The sequence below is a fragment of the Rhipicephalus microplus genome, chromosome 2 (assembly GCF_043290135.1).
Source record: "Rhipicephalus microplus isolate Deutch F79 chromosome 2, USDA_Rmic, whole genome shotgun sequence".
Lineage (NCBI taxonomy): Eukaryota > Metazoa > Arthropoda > Arachnida > Ixodida > Ixodidae > Rhipicephalus > Rhipicephalus microplus.
The window spans coordinates 90,118,393-90,136,664 of NC_134701.1; the positions used below are offsets into that span (position 1 = coordinate 90,118,393).

At 44.6% G+C, this 18,272-nt stretch overlaps 1 protein-coding gene across 3 annotated transcripts in view; it reads left to right on the plus strand.

Annotated features, from left to right (window-relative positions):
* LOC119170813 (cytochrome P450 1A1) overlaps positions 1-18,272 on the plus strand; it is a 72,824-nt gene that overhangs the window by 41,150 nt on the left and 13,402 nt on the right. For all 3 annotated transcript variants that reach the window (XM_037422075.2, XM_037422074.2, XM_075886623.1), the window contains 7 exons: positions 5,404-5,583; positions 5,646-5,822; positions 6,646-6,739; positions 7,213-7,368; positions 11,500-11,708; positions 13,014-13,139; positions 14,772-14,876. In XM_037422075.2, the coding sequence (XP_037277972.2) occupies positions 5,421-5,583; positions 5,646-5,822; positions 6,646-6,739; positions 7,213-7,368; positions 11,500-11,708; positions 13,014-13,139; positions 14,772-14,876 (1,030 nt within the window). In that variant the 5' untranslated portion in view covers positions 5,404-5,420. The remainder of the gene's footprint in view (positions 1-5,403; positions 5,584-5,645; positions 5,823-6,645; positions 6,740-7,212; positions 7,369-11,499; positions 11,709-13,013; positions 13,140-14,771; positions 14,877-18,272) is intronic.

The following is an 18,272-nucleotide window of genomic DNA, read 5'->3' on the forward strand; positions in this document are numbered from 1 at the left end:
CTGGCGCCGAGTCACAATTGGCAGCAGCGGTTGCGGTCGCAAACAAGTCGCTAATCTACTGCTACTTTCGTCACAGGACAGTATATGCGGAACTGTCTACGAGCCGAAGCAAGGAAAGGATATCGCCTCTGCACGTGTATCGCCAGCGGACCGTTTCGTCACGACAGTGATTGGTGTGCTGTGTCTGCCCTCTACCGGCCAAGTTCCCGCATATAAGCAAGCATCGCTGGCGCCGAGTCACAATTGGCAGCAGCGGTTGCGGTCGCAAACAAGTCGCTAATCTACTGCTACTTTCGTCACAGGTTGGTCTTATTTCTCCACCCAACCATACTTCTTTTGTTCCGTGAATACCGTTGCCGCTGCTGCCCAATCGTGTGCTGTTGTACAGAATGCCGACGAACGCTGAGTTGGCAAAAGAAATTGAGTGTTTACGCACTGAGGTCGCGGCGATGCGTGACAGCCTTAGTATGTTCAACGAGCTTGTCGAGAGTGTTAAGAAGCAGAATTCCGACCTCGCTACTGAAAACAAGGCTTTGAAAGATGAAAATAAGCAACTGACACGAAGGGTTTCTGAACTTGAACAGTACTCCCGACTAAATAATGTAGAAATAAAAGGCGTCCCTGCAACAAAAGGTGAAAGCTGTCTGGCAGTTGTTCAGTCCATGGGTGATGCTGTAGGGTGCAAGATTGCACCTGAGGATCTTGATACTGTGCATCGTGTGCCAGCCAAAAAAGACACGAACATTATCGCGCGCTTCTGCTCCCGAGAAAAAAAGACTGAGTTCTTGAAAAAAGTACGCAAGGCCCGCTTGACGACTGCGGCCCTTGGGTTTTCCCAAAACAATCAAAAGCCCTTATATGCAAATGATCATCTCACACAAGAAAGGAAACGGCTGTTCGCACAGGCACTTGAACTGAAAAAAGCTAAAGGCCGGAAACATCTCTGGACTGATCACTGCATGATTAAGGCCAGAAGGACGGACGACAGCCGCGTCTACCGTATCACTAGTGCGGGTGACCTTGCTGTGTTGGTCTAGCCTACCAGTATTGCTATTTACTGCTTCGTATTTTAAACCTACGCAACAATGTTTTCTTGTCAAGCTCTGAAAAAACATTTCAGTGATAAAAACCCAAAACTATCACTGATACATTTGAATATTCGCAGCCTACGTAAAAACCACAACAGTCTCATTGCATTTCTTTCTTTAATTAATCACAATTTCTCATTTATTTGTTTGTCTGAGACGTGGTTGTCGCCAGACGACAGAAACTTGTATGCGCTATCAGGATACAATGCAGAGTACTGCTATCGTGCTACACCACGGGGCGGTGGATCCGCCGTTTTTATTAAATCGTCATTGTCATACAAACGCCGCAATGACCTTGCGTTTTCTAATATGTTCTGTGAATCTGTATGGATAGAATTTGACAAGAGTGTTTTCTCAGTCGATGGCCGGAACACAGTATTAGGGTGCATTTATCGTTCGCCAGCATCTTCACAGTCTGAGTTCTGTTTTCAGTTCGATAAGTTGTTGCACACTATTACGAACGAAAACAAAAATATCATCATCTGCGGAGACATCAACGTCAACATTATCGACCCTACTAATCAGTCATGTTCTGATTATCTCGGGTGTTTACATGGCTACGGTTTTGAATCTTTAATAACCACTCCCACCAGATGTGACATAGCAGGATCTAATACGTTAATTGACCACATATTAACCAATTTTGCTACAGACAATGCAGAAGGAGTCATTGAGCACAGCATAACGGATCATTACCCTATATTCCTGACTTTGGGCACAGAAAATTACAAGTGTAAGGAAAACAAAGAGAGGATATCTTTTAATTCTCAAAAATTCGTATTTATGGTACAATCAATTGACTGGACCGTCGTAATAAGTGAATCCTGCGCTGAAAAGGCTTATCAGCTATTTTTGACTACAGTTACACAATGCATTAACGAATGCACGACGGTACATATCACAGCTCGTCATTTTAGTAATCCCAGAAAACCTTGGGTTACAAGGGCGCTACTTCGTTGTATCTTGAAGAAAAACCAACTTCACAAAAGAGTGACTTGTGAGCCATTTAACTCTGAACTTAAAATTCGTTTCAAGAAATATTCCAACACGCTTGCAGCCGCACTTAAATGTGCAAAACGAGAATACTTTCAGAAAAAAATTTTGGATAATGGCAATGATACGAGGCGCAACTGGCAGGTCATAAACGAATTCTTAAATAATAAATGTCGTGAGCAGATAACGAAAATTAGAACTGAAGCAGAAACATACAGCCATCCAACTGATATCGCCAATGCGTTCAGTGAGTATTTTAGCAGTACCTGTGAATCTCTGAGAAATCCCCCATTACCAACATTACCTCGCCAGCCTTATTCTTTCTTCTTGCGACCAACAAGTGCAGAGGAAGTTCTTCGTGTTATAACTTCGCTCAGGTCCACGGGACCTGGTCTTGACTCTGTTCATCCATCCCACATCAAGTTAGTCTCTAGTGAGCTATCTCCTGTCAATGCAGATTTTGTTAACAAGATGTTTAAAGCAGGCATATTTCCCGATTCCCTAAAAGTTGGTAGAATAACACCTGTTCACAAAAAAGGTGATCGCGAACTTCTGAGTAATTATAGGCCCATTTGTATTCTTCCATTTTTCAGCAAAATAATCGAGCGTCTTATGCATACAAGATTAATATCCTACCTGACAAAGTTTAATCTGTTGACATCTAAACAGTACGGCTTTCGGCCTGGCTATTCCACTGAGCTTGCGCTTCTAACCCTCACCGATAAAATAAAAGGGGCAATCGACCAAGGCTTCGTAGTTGGTGGCGTATTCATAGATTTAACGAAAGCTTTTGACACAATTAATCACAAAATTCTTATACATAAACTTGAATCGTATGGCATAACTGGCCCTGCACTTCAATTTATATCTAGTTATCTCTGCAATCGCACTCAAGTTGTTCAGATTGACGGTAAAGTTTCAGCAGCTAAGAAAGTAAATCAAGGTGTTCCTCAGGGCTCGATCCTTGGCCCGCTGCTCTTTTTGCTATTTATTAATGATCTACCTAATGTTTTGACCGCTACAGATTGTATCTAATATGCAGATGACACGACCATTTTTACTTATGCTAACAATGTCGATGAGCTACAACGAAACATTAACGTGGATCTACATAATATAAGTTCCTGGTGTCGAATGAACATGTTAAGAATTAATCCATCAAAAACCGTTTTTATAGTTTTTCATTCCTTCCCGACTGTACTTTCAAAATCTATATCTGTGCGTCTGGACGATAATTTAATTCCCATGTCCGACAGTACAACGTTTCTCGGTGTAGTTCTTGACCGGCATATGAAATTCAATCTTCATGCGCAATCACTCATTCGCAAGATAACCTTTGGAATACGCGCCATAATCAAAACTCGTTCATATTTTCAGCCACACATAATCCACTCCCTTTATCACGCACATATTCACAGCCATTTATCTTATTGCATATCAGCCTGGGGTAACACATATTTGACCCACCTCAACCAACTACAACGCCTACAGAATCAAGCACTTCGACTCATGACTTTCAGCCATTTCTTAACCAATGCAACGCCACTTTATCAGAATTTAAATATACATCCTCTTTATCACCTCTTTCAGCTGAAGTTATCAGTTGTGATGTATAGGCTTTTTCGCGGTAATGTGCATATAGATGGCATTGTCTTGGAAGGCCTTGTAAATAATAATATTACTAGGTTTTCTGAGCTTGATAACCGCCTTCTGCCTAAAGTTCGCACAAACTACGGCAAGTTCACTACCACATTTACGGGAATCAAGCTGTGGAATTCCCTTCCTTACGTAATAAAATCATCAACCACAGAACATGCATTCAAAAACCAAGTAAAGAAATATTTTTTGCAACAGTTGTCTTCATCTTAGCAAATGCTTTTTAATGTAGCGATAACAATTGCTACATGTTATATTGTCCTTACGTTTTGTATTATAACTTGCGCTTGTTTGTTCTTCAGAGTTTTCTTTTTTGCCTTGCTAAACATATATGTATTTTCTACTTTCGTTTTTTCGCACTGTGCTTTTTTTTTTCTTACTGAAGATACCGTAACAACTGAATGTTGTATATTTTGTTTCTTCTCCCGTTAACATCATGTATGGGAGCCCCCCTGACAGTTTCCAACTTTGGGGCTCCTTGTGTGTATTACCAATCCTGTACGCACTTTTCTGTAAACTGACATCGTTGTTGAATAAACTTGAAAACTTGAAACTTGAAACTTGAAACATATTTAGGTAGCCCTGGGCATAAGCGTAATGATTCGCGCTCTAACAGAATAAGTGTTATTTTTAGTATCAGCGTCTGCCTCTTCATTTCCCACCGTGCCTCAATGCGCGGTAACCCTCTGGAAAGTGATAAGATGGCCATTTGTTGAAGCAACCTGAATAAGTTCTGCGATTTCGATTGCCAAGGTGTAGTAACCTCATGATGCAATAATGGTTTGCAAGGGGGGTTCGGCAACACATAAAATCGTCCAGTCTCGAGGTCGCTCTCCGGAAATAAATCTTATTGCCTTCCGGATTGCGACAAGCTCTGTGGCACTTGATGGGGTTTTATGGTCCACTTTGAGTCGTCGAGCGATATCCATGTCTGGGATGAAAGGCTGCGGCGGAGGTGTTTAGTGTAGTGGACCCGTCGGTGTACACGTGCAGAGAATCACCGTACGTGGTGTAAATGGGATGTAGGGTCAGTTGTCTGAGGCCAACAGAAGAAACAAGTGATTTCTTCGTAATTCCGGGTATCGTAAGACAAACAGGGGGTTTAGCCAGGACCCATGGAGGCACTGCAGGAACATTTGGTGGGGAAAACCTTGATGGTAGAATATTCTCATGCCGCGATATCACTCTTGAGAAACTGCACTCCGGGGGAGTGGTGGGTAATACTGAGAGTGGGTACTGTCTGTGTCGGCTCAGCAAACGAAGGTGAACTCTAAATGGCTCGTAGCGCATGTATACACCAATGGGACAAGTCCGAGTCACTGCGATGGTCCCATGTGTTGAAGTACAGCGCGATAGACACAAGCATCTTCGTAAGTATTGAGCTTACTTACTTAATACTGCTTCCCTACTTAATACTGCTTACACCTTACACCTTACTTAATACACCGTACTTAATACTGCTTCAGTTGTGTTCCAATGACCATCAACGGGTGGAATACGTTACCAACAGATATGGTTAGATGACAGATGTATAAAACATTTAACGATACCCTGTCTGCCCACAATATTATTTGCAATGGAGTTCAAATATATACCAATACTACAAGGACTTGTCTTATACATGCGCCAAAATTAATACTTTCTGCGTTTCACCCCTCTTGACTAGCTGCAAAAGGTGCTGCCATGGCCGTCCTTTTGGCGGCATTCATGTTCATGCCATTGGACTGGCAATGGATCACCACAGCCCTGGTCTTTGTCGTCACGTGGTTCGTGAGCCGCTTCTACCAGCGAGTGCTCAGGTACCCGAGAGGACCATTCCCAGTGCCACTGTTGGGAAACTTACTCGGTTAGTTTCATCGCGACGTACAAGAACCGCGCTCACGCTGGCCACCTTACTTTTCTTTTCAGCTATGCGGAAAGACGACTTGCACGCCAAGGCGATCGAGTGGTCCAAGACGTACGGTGACGTCTTTACGCTGTGGATTTCACACAAACCCATGGTGATCCTCGACAGCTATGACGTCATTCGGGAAGCACTCGTCAAGCAGAAGAATCTCTTCGCGGGACGTCCTGATACAAAAATGCGTGTGTATAAGACGGCCCCAGTTTCAGTTTATTGCACCTAATGAGAATAGCCTTACGGCTTTTATTTACAAAAATGCAGAACGAGGTCTCTGAGTCGGCAGACTCGGGGACCTCCCGCTGACAGTATGACCTGCCTCTGACAGAGATGATAAATTCTTCAACAGAGGATATCGTTAGCACCAATGTTTCAGCAAGTAGTTTGGTCTTATTCAAGGAAACTGCCTTGAATAAGACCTTGCCTTGAAGGTGACATGGCTACCTGTCAAAACCTCAGCTCTCGCAGCACCTTTTGTTCAATAAGTTCTCATCTCTTCAAGCATCAATCTCCTCTCGAACTTGAGGCTTGCTTGGACTTCCTCTGTTAGAGTGACACCCGTTAGTCTCATTCGTTAAAGGAACCTACCACTAGTATTGACAGCAAAGCGTAATGAGCAATCGCTAGAGAAAACTAGAAGGTAATAAATTACATCTTGTGAGAAGCTTGTACCACATCGAGGTAACTAATTTCATTCGAATCGCCAACTAACCTTAAGAGTATACCTTTCAAGAGCACAGTTGAAGAATTCACCAAATCGGTTGTCAGTGGAATGTTTACCAAGAGTGCAACAGTTCACAAAAGCTTAATTTAAATGTAACTTCTATAAGCTTCAGGAAGCCGAAGAAACTAACGCATTGTATATAGCAAGGTTCTCACGTTGGTAGTATTTTAGTCGTCAATATTTTTAAAGCGTTTCTAAGAAAGTCACTGCATATGCATATTGGACATATTGAACACGTGCGTTGGATCTAAAGGAATTCTGACTGTTTTGATTTACTCTTTCAGGCGACATACAAAACCAAGGAAATCGTGATATAATGTTCGAAGATTACACGCCATACTGGGAGGCTCTCCGAAAAGCGGCATTCCTGGCCGTTCGGTGAGTGAACCGTAGCGTATCGCCACTAAAGAAATCGCGGTGTATCCATAGTCCTCCATGCGCAAATGCGCGAACTTTGATATTATATCATGTTTGGTTAAGTGGTTCTTGAAAGTGAAATACTAGCTTTATGTTATTTTCCCACCGCCAGTATTCAACAGAAAGGCACTCATCCATGCATCAATCCCAATGTCATTATGCGACGAAAACTTTATGACTAGATATGCATCCTTAATTGAGATACCTTGAATTTTAGGTAATGTTCGGATGTTTCAGTTATATTTACCTTCTGTAAGTGGATATATCCTTTTACTTAGTTTGCATTGATAGATGTAAAAAAAAACTTGCCCTTACATGCGATGTACCCGGGGCACGTAAAAGGTTCAACTTCTCATAAACATCTTACAATTTTTTGTCAAATGATGTTATTGAAAACAACAGTTGAGACTTGAAGTTTTTTGCTTAATTCACAGGAAATACGCCGTCACAGACACTACTCAGAAGCTTTGTACTGGAATTGTTGACGCCTACGTAGACACCTTGAGGATAGGACCTCAGATAGTCGACTCGAAAAAGTTTTTCTTCTCCATGATTTACAAGCTGGTCGGGGCCTCTATGTATGGCGCAAGGTAAGCTGATTGATTTCAGAGTTTTTGATACGCTACTGGTGAATATATATTCAAAACTCTGGGTATTGAATAAATACTGCACCGGAACACTTAATGGAAGATATATCGGTGACTGGTCCTTCGTTGCTTTCTCACTAACGATACCACAATTCGCTACTTGCAATTTCCTAGGTCATTTATCTGTTTGCAAAGCAGTTCCAGACGCTCTGCGTTGATAATATGTGGCTTGTCAGTACAGATCATAGCAAAAACAAAAGATCTCCTATACCACTTCATGTGGTATGTACAGGCTATATGATCGGCGTGTTTACGGATTTAACCAGAATGTTACTAATCCACTGTGCATGCGTGATTTTTTAGTGTTCGGCCAGGAATCATGTGATTGATGACCTGTCTTTGTTGGTGATTAACGCAAGATTGTTCGAACGTGCATTCGAAGCGTTTAAAACACGCGTGGTAATAGGGGGCTGAAGTTCCTACTAAAATTACTAAATAAAATAAAACTATCGTAAAGGATTTGGAGATGCACACTCTATCGTACCACAAACTACGGTCATGGTTGAATGTCAGCGCCAACTTAGTGCATCGAAGTGATGGTCTCGTGTCATATCCATGCGCTAAACAATACGGAAGAAATGACAAAGGCTTGAAGTAGTGAAAAGTTTTTAGACACGAGCCGACTTTCGCACATTAGGAGTTTACATGAGACAAATATTCTTGTCGAAACGGTGGCTCCAGTAACATTCCTTGCATCAAAGACTTATTATCTATAGCTGCAGAGCATCCCTGCTTTCAACCACTAAGGTCTTGAAAAAAGAACTCTGTTAGGTGAAGAGAACGTAGTGCGCGTTGCTTTCAGGATACCACAGTAGCCGCTAGAAATTCTTTGTTCACGAAATTTATTCAATCAATTGTAGCATACTTTATAGCTTAAAATTATTCGCTTAATTATTCAAGTGCCATTGAGGCATAGTATGCCCTTCTAAGTGACATCTAACTACACTATTTATTCAACGTCCTAATTGCGTGCTTTCTTCCCGGAAGATAAAAAAGCCAGCGTGATGGGGAGGAATTTGGCGCTTGCCACGAACCTTGGGAATCGACGTTATGTGAATCATGTGGCTGAAAAGAGCCTGTGTTAAAAAATTTTTATTGACCGAAATGTTACGAAGTGGCGCTAGATATGTGTACAAATGCACGCACATTGAAGCATGCGTTAAGCGATCACATATGTTTTACATAAGCAGCTGAATATAGTAGCGTGACTATGCCAACAGCAAGGTAAGTATTAGCAACACCAGAAGTAGTAAGCTGATATAAACCACTTGTGCTCACGATGGTGGTATCCTGTACGCTGCTACATAAACCAACTTCAGCGGATGGCGCTTAACTACAATTGACAGTAACCCGACTGGAAGGCTGTATCATAAAACTACGTATATAACGTTTATACGTTTGGATAGCCAGGACCGCAAGCACAAATTATGTTTCATGACGGGTCTATATGATAAGCAGTTTTGAGACCTGGCGTAGCTCTGTGGTAGAATATTTGATTGCCCTCAGAATGCTGGGGCTCGATAACTGCTAGGACCCTGACGTTTATTCTTTCGAATCATCGGGTCAACGCTGTCAATAATTTGTGACTCATGCCCGTCAGTGGCTATGTGCTACACGTCTGGAGGAAAGGGTTTTATGAGCTTTGCGACGGGATAGTAAGATTATCCATATCAGGACCAGCGAGTCTTATTCATCCAACGATATTTCCCTTTCATACTAATTTTGGTTCACTCCAAGTTATGGAGGAGATCACGAGAACACCTAGACGTGAATAGATAGATAGATAGATAGATAGATAGATAGATAGATGATAGATAGACAGACCGACAGATAGATAGATAGATAGATAGATAGATAGATAGATAGATAGATAGATAGATAGATAGATAGATAGATAGATAGATAGATAGATAGATAGATAGATAGATAGACAGACACAGACAGACAGACACAGACAGATAGATAGATAGATAGATAGATAGATAGATAGATAGATAGATAGATAGATAGATAGATAGATAGATAGATAGATAGATAGATAGATAGATAGATAGATAGATAGATAGATAGATGGATGGATGGATGGATAGATGGATGGATGGATGGATGGATAGATGGATGGATAGATGGATGGATAGATGGATGGATAGATAGATGGATAGATGGATAGATGGATAGATGGATAGATGGATAGACAGACAGACAGACAGACAGACAGACAGACAGACAGACAGACAGACAGATAGATAGATAGATAGATAGATAGATAGATAGATAGATAGATAGATAGATAGATAGATAGATAGATAGATAGATAGATAGATAGATAGATAGATAGATAGATAGATAGATAGATAGATAGATAGATGCTCAAAATGGCTGTAGTACGCAAAGAAATGCTTCGCATTTAAACACCTGTGGCTACGCTTTCACTCGTGTAAGAAAGCAACGCTTTTAAATCAGTTTGCGAGACTGTTGCTCGCTTCCATAACATATACAATGGCACACGACGATCACCAACATGTGTTGCGATTATATAGGAATTTCTTTCATCACAACCACTATCATTTTTAATACCTCAAGGACGACGAATCTCTGCGATAACGCGACCGGGGCGCTGTTTTGACCACGGCTGTCCTGGAATGGCCAAATTGACTGCTTCAGCCGTGGAGTAGCAGACAACTCACTAGGGCGATATTATTATTTCTTCTTTCAGTATTGTTTTTTTATATTGCATACCTGATTAAATAGGTGTGGTTTAACATACCAAAACCGCCATATTATTTTGAGAGACGCTGCAGTGGAGGGCTCCGGAAATTTCGACCACCTGGGATTCTTTACCGCATGCCCAAATCTGAGCCCACGGGCCTACAGCATTTTCGCCTCTAACGAAAATGCAGCCGCCGCAGCAGAGATTCGATCTCGCAACCTGCCGGTCAGCAGCCGAGTACCTTATCCACTAGACCACCACGGTGGGGCTATACTGGCTACCTCACAGTGAGTCTGTTTGAAGGCGCTGCTTCTTCATGTGCGATGTAGCTTTTCACGCGTCATATTGATATTTGTTGGGCCTTGTTCTTTATACGGAAATAAAATGAGCGCACAGTTAGTGCGTTGCTTGGTAGATATTGTCACGAGAGGAAACGTGCACTCGAAGCGGACGACTGTTTACTCGTCGACAGCAGCCACATACCTGCACGCTCTCTATTCCTGCTTCCAACACAGCATGGCATTACCCCCTCACCCCCCCCCCCCAAAAAAAAAGAAAAAAAAACATCGTATGAATTCAGTTGTTCCAAAGAAAAAACAGTGGAAGGCAGCCAAAAATGTTTGTGTCCAGCGCAAGGGCGAGATAAAAAGAAGCGAGAAAGAAATATACAACAGTCCTGAAGGCAAGTTCCACATCACAAAGTTCATGTCTTGCAGTCAACGCGAATGGTATGGCTTCATCCTGGAGACGTAAACCGTGCACATCAGAGGAGGGTGGTCGACGAGAACGGTGTGATGTGTCTGCTGGGAGAACTTTGTAGTTCACTTCACCGAGGCAATGAAGAACTCGGTAGGGTCGGAAGTACCAGCATAAGAATTTCTCAGAGCACCCACGTTAACATATGGGAGTCCAAATCCGGACTAGGTCATTCGCTTCGTATGTTAAAGCGCTGTGGTGGATGTTGTATCGGTGAGCAATATAGATAGAAACAACGTCATTGGCGGTATGAAGAATCTGTTGGATTGAGCTTACCGGTGTTTAAAAGTTGCCAGTATATATAGCTTGGCATGAGCGCCTCGGCGTGAAGACGGTGTTTGGTCGACGACAGGAGTGACTCCCACGCCTCGGGAAAGGATGCTGGAGGTCTTATCTCTGTAGGTGCGTTTCCCTCACATTCCCAAAGTATTTGATTTCGGGCAACCGCAATGTCTGCAGTATGGGTCATTTTCCTCTAGGTGAGTTTTAGACAACTGGCAAGGGTTGGGAAAATAATCTTTTTGAATTGGCCACGTCGGATAACCCGCTTCGTTTTGACATCTGTATGCTTGGTAGTAGATTCCCTAGAATATGATTGTACTGTGCAGTCTCAACGGAGAAGACAGGGACGTTCTTCGGCTGGAAGAGATCGACAACGAGTACTACGAGGTTTCCCCGAACGGCCTACCCAGCGACGTTGCCCCAATTCTCGGTTACGTGTATCGTAATAGGGAGACCAAGATCGAGACACTGTACACCGAGTTCCGAGAGGTTGTACTACGGCTGTTCACCAGGGCCGAAGGGTCACACCACGCAGGTATCTGGAGTTTCCTGCGCGTTTTCCCTGTAGCAAACAATAGTTTGTTATTCTTTCCGCCTTACGCGTCCATGAGAGTTCTACGCTTGTCCTTTGCTGTGTGTACTCTTCCATGCCAAGTACCTAATATGCGCTCTGCAGTTTACCATTATGAACCAACAACCCAGGACTGAATTCTATTGAGGTTTAATCCTTAACCAGACATTATTTGCCTTCTGTCTCGGCTGGTCCTACGTGAACGCGACGATAGGTTCGGGTAGTATTTCATTTATACGTGCTATCGCTCTCCACACCACGGCTACGAAACTTACGAGTATTTTGAATTCCCTTCATGTCGTTCCCCTTAATACACACGGCCTACTTGCAGAAAGTTTCTGCAGGAATGGCAAGCTTTAGCTGTAAAAAAAAAAGAACGGACGGTTGTACGAGGAAGGTACTCAGAACATTTTATTGTATCTTACTCAATATGACATAACGCAGTAATTTTCTCACGCTTCATACTCCACGGCGGCCACCGTATGTGTCATGTTTTGATAGAGAAACGATGGCACGCAATGTCGGAAACTGCAGGAGATTATTCAGTACTTTATTGACCCAAAGGACCGAAGAGAGAACATTTTATTAGGTAACGTCAGGTTTGTTGCGTAGCACTTTCCGAATGATGATCTCGTTTTCAACACTGAAGTGCAGCAAAACATGTCGAGGTTTTGTCACTGCATCAAATAGGCATCAAAAATAATTTGATAATTTATGGACCCTGTAATAATTATCATTGCGTACAACATTACACACTGCATTTGACGCCTGCTTAAACAAAAGAACAGGAAAGTGTTCGCAGTTCTGTATTGGCTTTTTCTGCACTACTGCACTTTTGTCCAACCTGAGTTTTCATTCAATAAACCAACTCTCGCAACACTAATCAATGCCGTCGTGGGAAAGCCGTGAAGTCGCTGGGAACCCTGCCCCATATTTCGCTCTTTACACTCTAACCTCTGCAATATCGGTTGCATGCAGGCCGTCTGTAGTCTTACTTTAGTGAAAACTTTTGCTGCAACTTCGTTCTGTTGGACATCTGCGTGTTTTAAAGCTACTTCAACCATACCAATAACAAAAGTTTTCCAATCTAGGCGCACTTAGAAGCGAAGTGCGTTCTTCTGTGTGCTCTAACTGGTGTAGCTATTAGAAATAATGTGTAGTCTGTTGACAACGGCTTTTCTTTTTTTCCTCTTTTAGTCATGTCGCTTTGCAGCACAGCAAGACTACGAAGTGACTTTAGGTTATATGCGATCTACTGTTTTTCCTCAGGTAGCGACGACAACATCGTGCATGCTTTGCTTGCTGTCCGGGAGGAGGCCATCCGTGAGAAGGAAAGCAACGCCCAATACATAACGAAGGCCAACTTGGTTCAGGTCGTCATGAATTTGTTTGGCGGTAAGAGGATCTTATATTAGCGCCTGTTGTTGCTTTTCGACTCGCATACAATGCATTCCACGTGGCGACGACATTCTTGATTCAATACATCTATTCTGATCACGCATTTCACCCCGGCTCTCTGACACCGCCGCCGGAGTTCATAGTGTCCATTTCTCCGACTGACGAAAACTTTATTCTTCAAGATAAAAGGCACCGGCAAATCTGGTAAAAACCGCAAGACGTGCAGCGGTATTATGTATATCTAGTTTATGCGTCACGAAGGACTTTCTTCTGTTATCAGGAGCTATTGAAGTCACGTGAGTACACTTTGGAGCTGCATTCAAATGACGGAAGAAATCGCGCGTAGAGCCTGCGGATAGCCTACTACGTTATCCCACGTCAGCCGTTCCCGCGTTTTCGCTTCAGTCCACGCGGATAAATTCGTGAAACAGCGGAAGCCCTAATCAATGTTCGGATCTTCAGCGTGCAGTGCCGGAATCCTCACTTGTAGCATGAATTCTCCCCCGTCGTGCGAATGCTGGCTCCTGAAGGATTCGAATGACGTCACAAGTCACGTGGCCGATCCGTCCGTGATCACGTCTGTCGTGAAAATACAGCTAAACAGAAAAAGGAAAGCGCACCCATTTCAATTTCGGAGATTCTTGACTTGCCACTTATATGTTTATCTTTAGAGACCCACAAGCTTTGTGTTGGGATCCAGAACTCTCCAACGAAAGCACAATTATCTCCTTAGGAGTTTACGTGTCTCTATAAAAAGAATTCGTAAACAGGAGATCTGCTGGAGCTGACGTTCCGACAAGCGGACTTGTCTTCTTCACGGCTGCAACCACTTTCCCTGGAAATCACTTTTGCAACTGCTTTGGAAAGCAGTTTTGCAGCTTCGTTGAAAAGGTATTTCAGAGCGAAAGCTGTACATGGCTAGGAGAAACGAAAAACCATCCGGTCGCAGTGTCATGAGCACTCTCCATTGGCTGTGTTATCAGTTAAGTCGTGCGCAGCGTCGTACCCAGGCACTCGCGCCGCTGGCTAAGTTGTGAGTTAGCTCGCGATGTCAAACGCTTGCAACAAAGTGACGTTGCGGCGTTCAGGGGACGATTGCGGGATCGAGTTCGCCGGCGAGAGTTTCTCTGCAGCGGCACTTAGGCATCGGCTGCGATGGCTGTGACCGCCTGTGGTTCCAGAACAACCGCTATGATTAACGCGTTGCGAAACGCATTTACCTGCTCATTACCCTTTTCTATGACTGTGGTCGTACGAGGCAGAATGTGCGGCATGCGAAATAAACACTGGGATAGGCCCAAGGCAAACGTGCGTCAAATCTCATTAAGAAGCACGAGCATGTAACCAAACACATTGATAGGCTTCAGTGCAGCATCGGGTGGAGCCCACTGCCAATCACCAGGGCCGAACGCTTCAACTATCGCTGGTTAACAACTTGTACGGAGTGCTTGGATGGTGATATTTTTTCAACTCTGAGTACATTTTTGTTTTCTTCGAGTGCGGAAAGTTGTTTTCTTTATCCGCGTACTTGTACTTCGACTCTTGATTAACATCTTCACCTGTCATGCCGACATACTTTTGAATTAAACGACCTCCTTGAGGCTACAAAGAACACGTCTTTTCTCTTAGGTGCAACCGACACCACAGCGTCAGCACTTCAGTGGATGTTCATCAGGCTTGCTAAGCACCCTGACATTCAGAAGAGGATTCAAAAGGAGATAAAGGATAATATCGGTAAGGACATCTCTGTGACAATTTAAAAATATTTAATAATAAGCTATTATAAGATTAGTTTATGTCGGGTAAAATGTTTAAGGACCCGTTTAGCAAGATGTGCACCACTTTCATTTCGTTGTACTTCAAAGGTACCGAGGCGCTATTCATAATTCCAACCTAGCACTCGCCACCTAGTGGCCGCGCCTGGAAACGAACTTTGAAAAGGGATATGTTGCCACAATGAGTGAGTTGAGAAGCGGTCACGTAGTTCCTTTACTTTAGCCATGCGACGCGCGCGAGTCCCTAAAAAATTGGCCCCATATCTGAATTTATTATGCAAATGTCGAAATACGATAGTCTTGCACGTGGAGAGAGTGTACAAAACATTTAGTTGATGTTCTTCTCAAGAAAATCGGTGAATGGTATTCTGGAGGTGCTGCGTTACTGTGCCTCGAGGCTGCAGCGGAAGCGAACGAGCGCATCAAGTCACGTCACACGTGAGACATGGCCGCCATCTGGCAGTGTTTTTCAAAAACAAAGCGCATGGCTCTGAGACAGGTGTGCGCGCCCGCCTCAAAGGTGATAAGGTGTAGAACGCAAGGCGACCAGTAGGTGCCACCACCGTCTCGTTTTAACAAAGCGTTGGAAACACTCGCCTTTCCGTGCAAGCATTGGATGGTCAGCGCAGCGTGGTAAGCGCTACGGTCCTTCAAATTACTTATGTATGCCTTTTCTAGTAAAAGGCGCACATGCATAACATATACGTGTTGTTATGGTGCTCCATATACGCGCAATAATTGCTTTTTAATCGACAAATGCACAAGTATGGACGCTGAATCTTGAGCAACATAGGTGGGCGCTGCGGATGGGGTTAGCCGTTTCAAATACCCGATGCTGTTAACAGTGGACAGACAGACAGACAGACAGACAGACAGACAGACAGACAGACAGACATACAGACAGACAGACAGACAGACCAAAATTTTTGCGTCGAAGGTCCCCGAGAAACACTATTGTATTTAAAAGGCAGCTACGTCCAAAGATCAATGTAGTATCTGTCAATGCGTGTCATCGGGGTGGAAGGATGGCAACGCATTGTTCTCTAACTTCCCGAAGGATGCAGACGCCGCGCGACGGAGAACGACGCAAATAGGAAACTTACGCATGGGAAAGAAGCCGACGAACACTTCGATAGTTTATTCAAGTCGATTCACTCGTGACGACCTAATTATCCTATGTGAGTACACCATTATTTAGCGTGTGTGCATTTTTATCAATACTGGCAGTTCTCTAAGCGCAAAGTATAGTTTCGTTCATATAAGCAAGCTCTTAAGGAAATTTGTTTGCGTTACGTGTGTGAGTGTGATTTTTGCATACGCTTGTTTTATGGGCAAGTCGTAGTGCTACCCATTCCCAAATTAAGCTGCTGTAATTCTTCCCTCGAATATTTTATTTCGTGCATGTGTGTATCTATGCTCCCAAAAACGTGTGCCTGGTCGTGCGAGCGTGCATGTACGTTCCTGCGTATATGTATCATGTGCATTCTTAACGTGCATAGTGTGCGTGAATATATCTGTCTTGAATATCAGCTACTGCCAACGCGGGCGAGCGAGGGTTCGGAAGCATACGACCTTATTCAATAGAAACCTGATAACACTGAATCAGCGAACGAAAAGAAAGGAGCACTCCTATTACAATAGAAACTACGATATGCCCTAACTCAGTATATACTGGCCCAGGCCCGTTAACTTAGTTCTGTAACATAGTGACATGCATGCGTATTCTGCTCTATGGGATACATGCAGTCAACAACAGGAGTCATAGCGTGGTTATCTGGAAAACTGTTACGGCCTTGTATGTAGCAGTGTAGCAACGCAGCGCAGAGGTGCTAACACCTTTCGGACAGGCCCGCTGCACATGAGCAGTTGCTCTCTAATTCAACCTCGGACTTACTAGACAGGTTTTCAACTTGAGGTGAATCTGGCGCGGTGCCCTAACAAGGCTCGATCTTTGCGCACACAGAGCAACTATTTCCGCGGTTTCAGCAGTGAAATTGTTGATATGAGAATGAGGCGGTCCGTGGCCAGCATCCCTTCACCTTTGACAAAGCAACGATCCAAGGCCACAACCAAGAAACTTCAGGGAAAGTTCCGCGTTGACCCTGTTCACATAGAGTTTGTCGAGGAAGGAGAGGCGAGACGGTCGTGACGAGCCCGTGCCGAAATCAAGGCTTTATTCGGGACGCAGGCGTAGGCGGAGTCACCGCTGCAGCATCCAGCCACGTTCCGAAGCTAGGCCGTTCTGAAAATCTCTCGTCGCTCGCGCCACACGAGCCACGCGGCTCGCTTCTTTTTCAGTGCAACCACTTAGCCAAATCTATCGTGGCACTACATAAGCGTAGGCGTAGGCGAGTCCGCCTACGCCTGCCTCTCAAATAAAGCTGTGACCTCGGCACGGGCTTGCCACCGCTGTCTCGCATCTCCTTCCTCGACATATGGTGACCCGGAGAACACGCCCTTCGACGATCCATCGGCTGCCAAGTTCCCGCGACTCTGCCCGCAAGTGCCACCATTCCAATCGACCTACCCCAAGGTATGGTTTATGCAGCTCGACGCCGTTCCTGCGGTGAACGGCGTCACGAACCAGCCGCTGATGTACGCCATTCTTCTCGACGCCCTTCTGGTAGAGCTGCGTCATCTCTCCGCCCCTTCAAGCTTCAGCCCGCAGCCTTACGATGACCTCTGCTCTGCGGTGCTGGCCTCCTACGGCCTCGCCTACCGCCCGCTTCCGTTCTCCCGCGACTTCAACGTTTCCCCTGATTCACAGCGTGTGGTACCCTCCGGCCCGAAACTCTCCAATGACCGGGACCTAACTTCCCCGACTACGTCTCCTACAACCTCTCGTCCGGCCACTGGCGACGCAAGTGCCGCGAACGACTGCCCATCTGACGAGGTTCAGGACATTCGTGCTGCATGCGACCAGTCAGCCACGAAATCCGACGAGGTTCTTCAAGACGCTTCGACCGCCAAAGACCAGGCCGACACGAGGTGCATTTTTTTTTCAAGTCCTCGGCCGGTGGTCCCTCAGGCACTCTCACCAGCCACACGTCTTCTCAGACCTCCACAGACCACGACTTCTCGGACATGTCAGGCTCCACGACGGCAACATCACCGAATGCCCCGGTGTCTACCACGACTACGGACATAGTATTGCCCGCTATTCGCCACTCGGTTCCGGAGACTTCAGCGTCGACGATGTCCGAAGGTGCCTGCCCACCCACCTCGAAGCTCTGTGCGTCATACCAGCAGCGACCATCCTTGCCCTCGCAGTCTCCTACAGCCAAAGTTAAAGTCACAAGCCGTCAACCACAGCCAAACTTCCGAGGCGCTGCGACTATGACTGACGCAGCGGAGG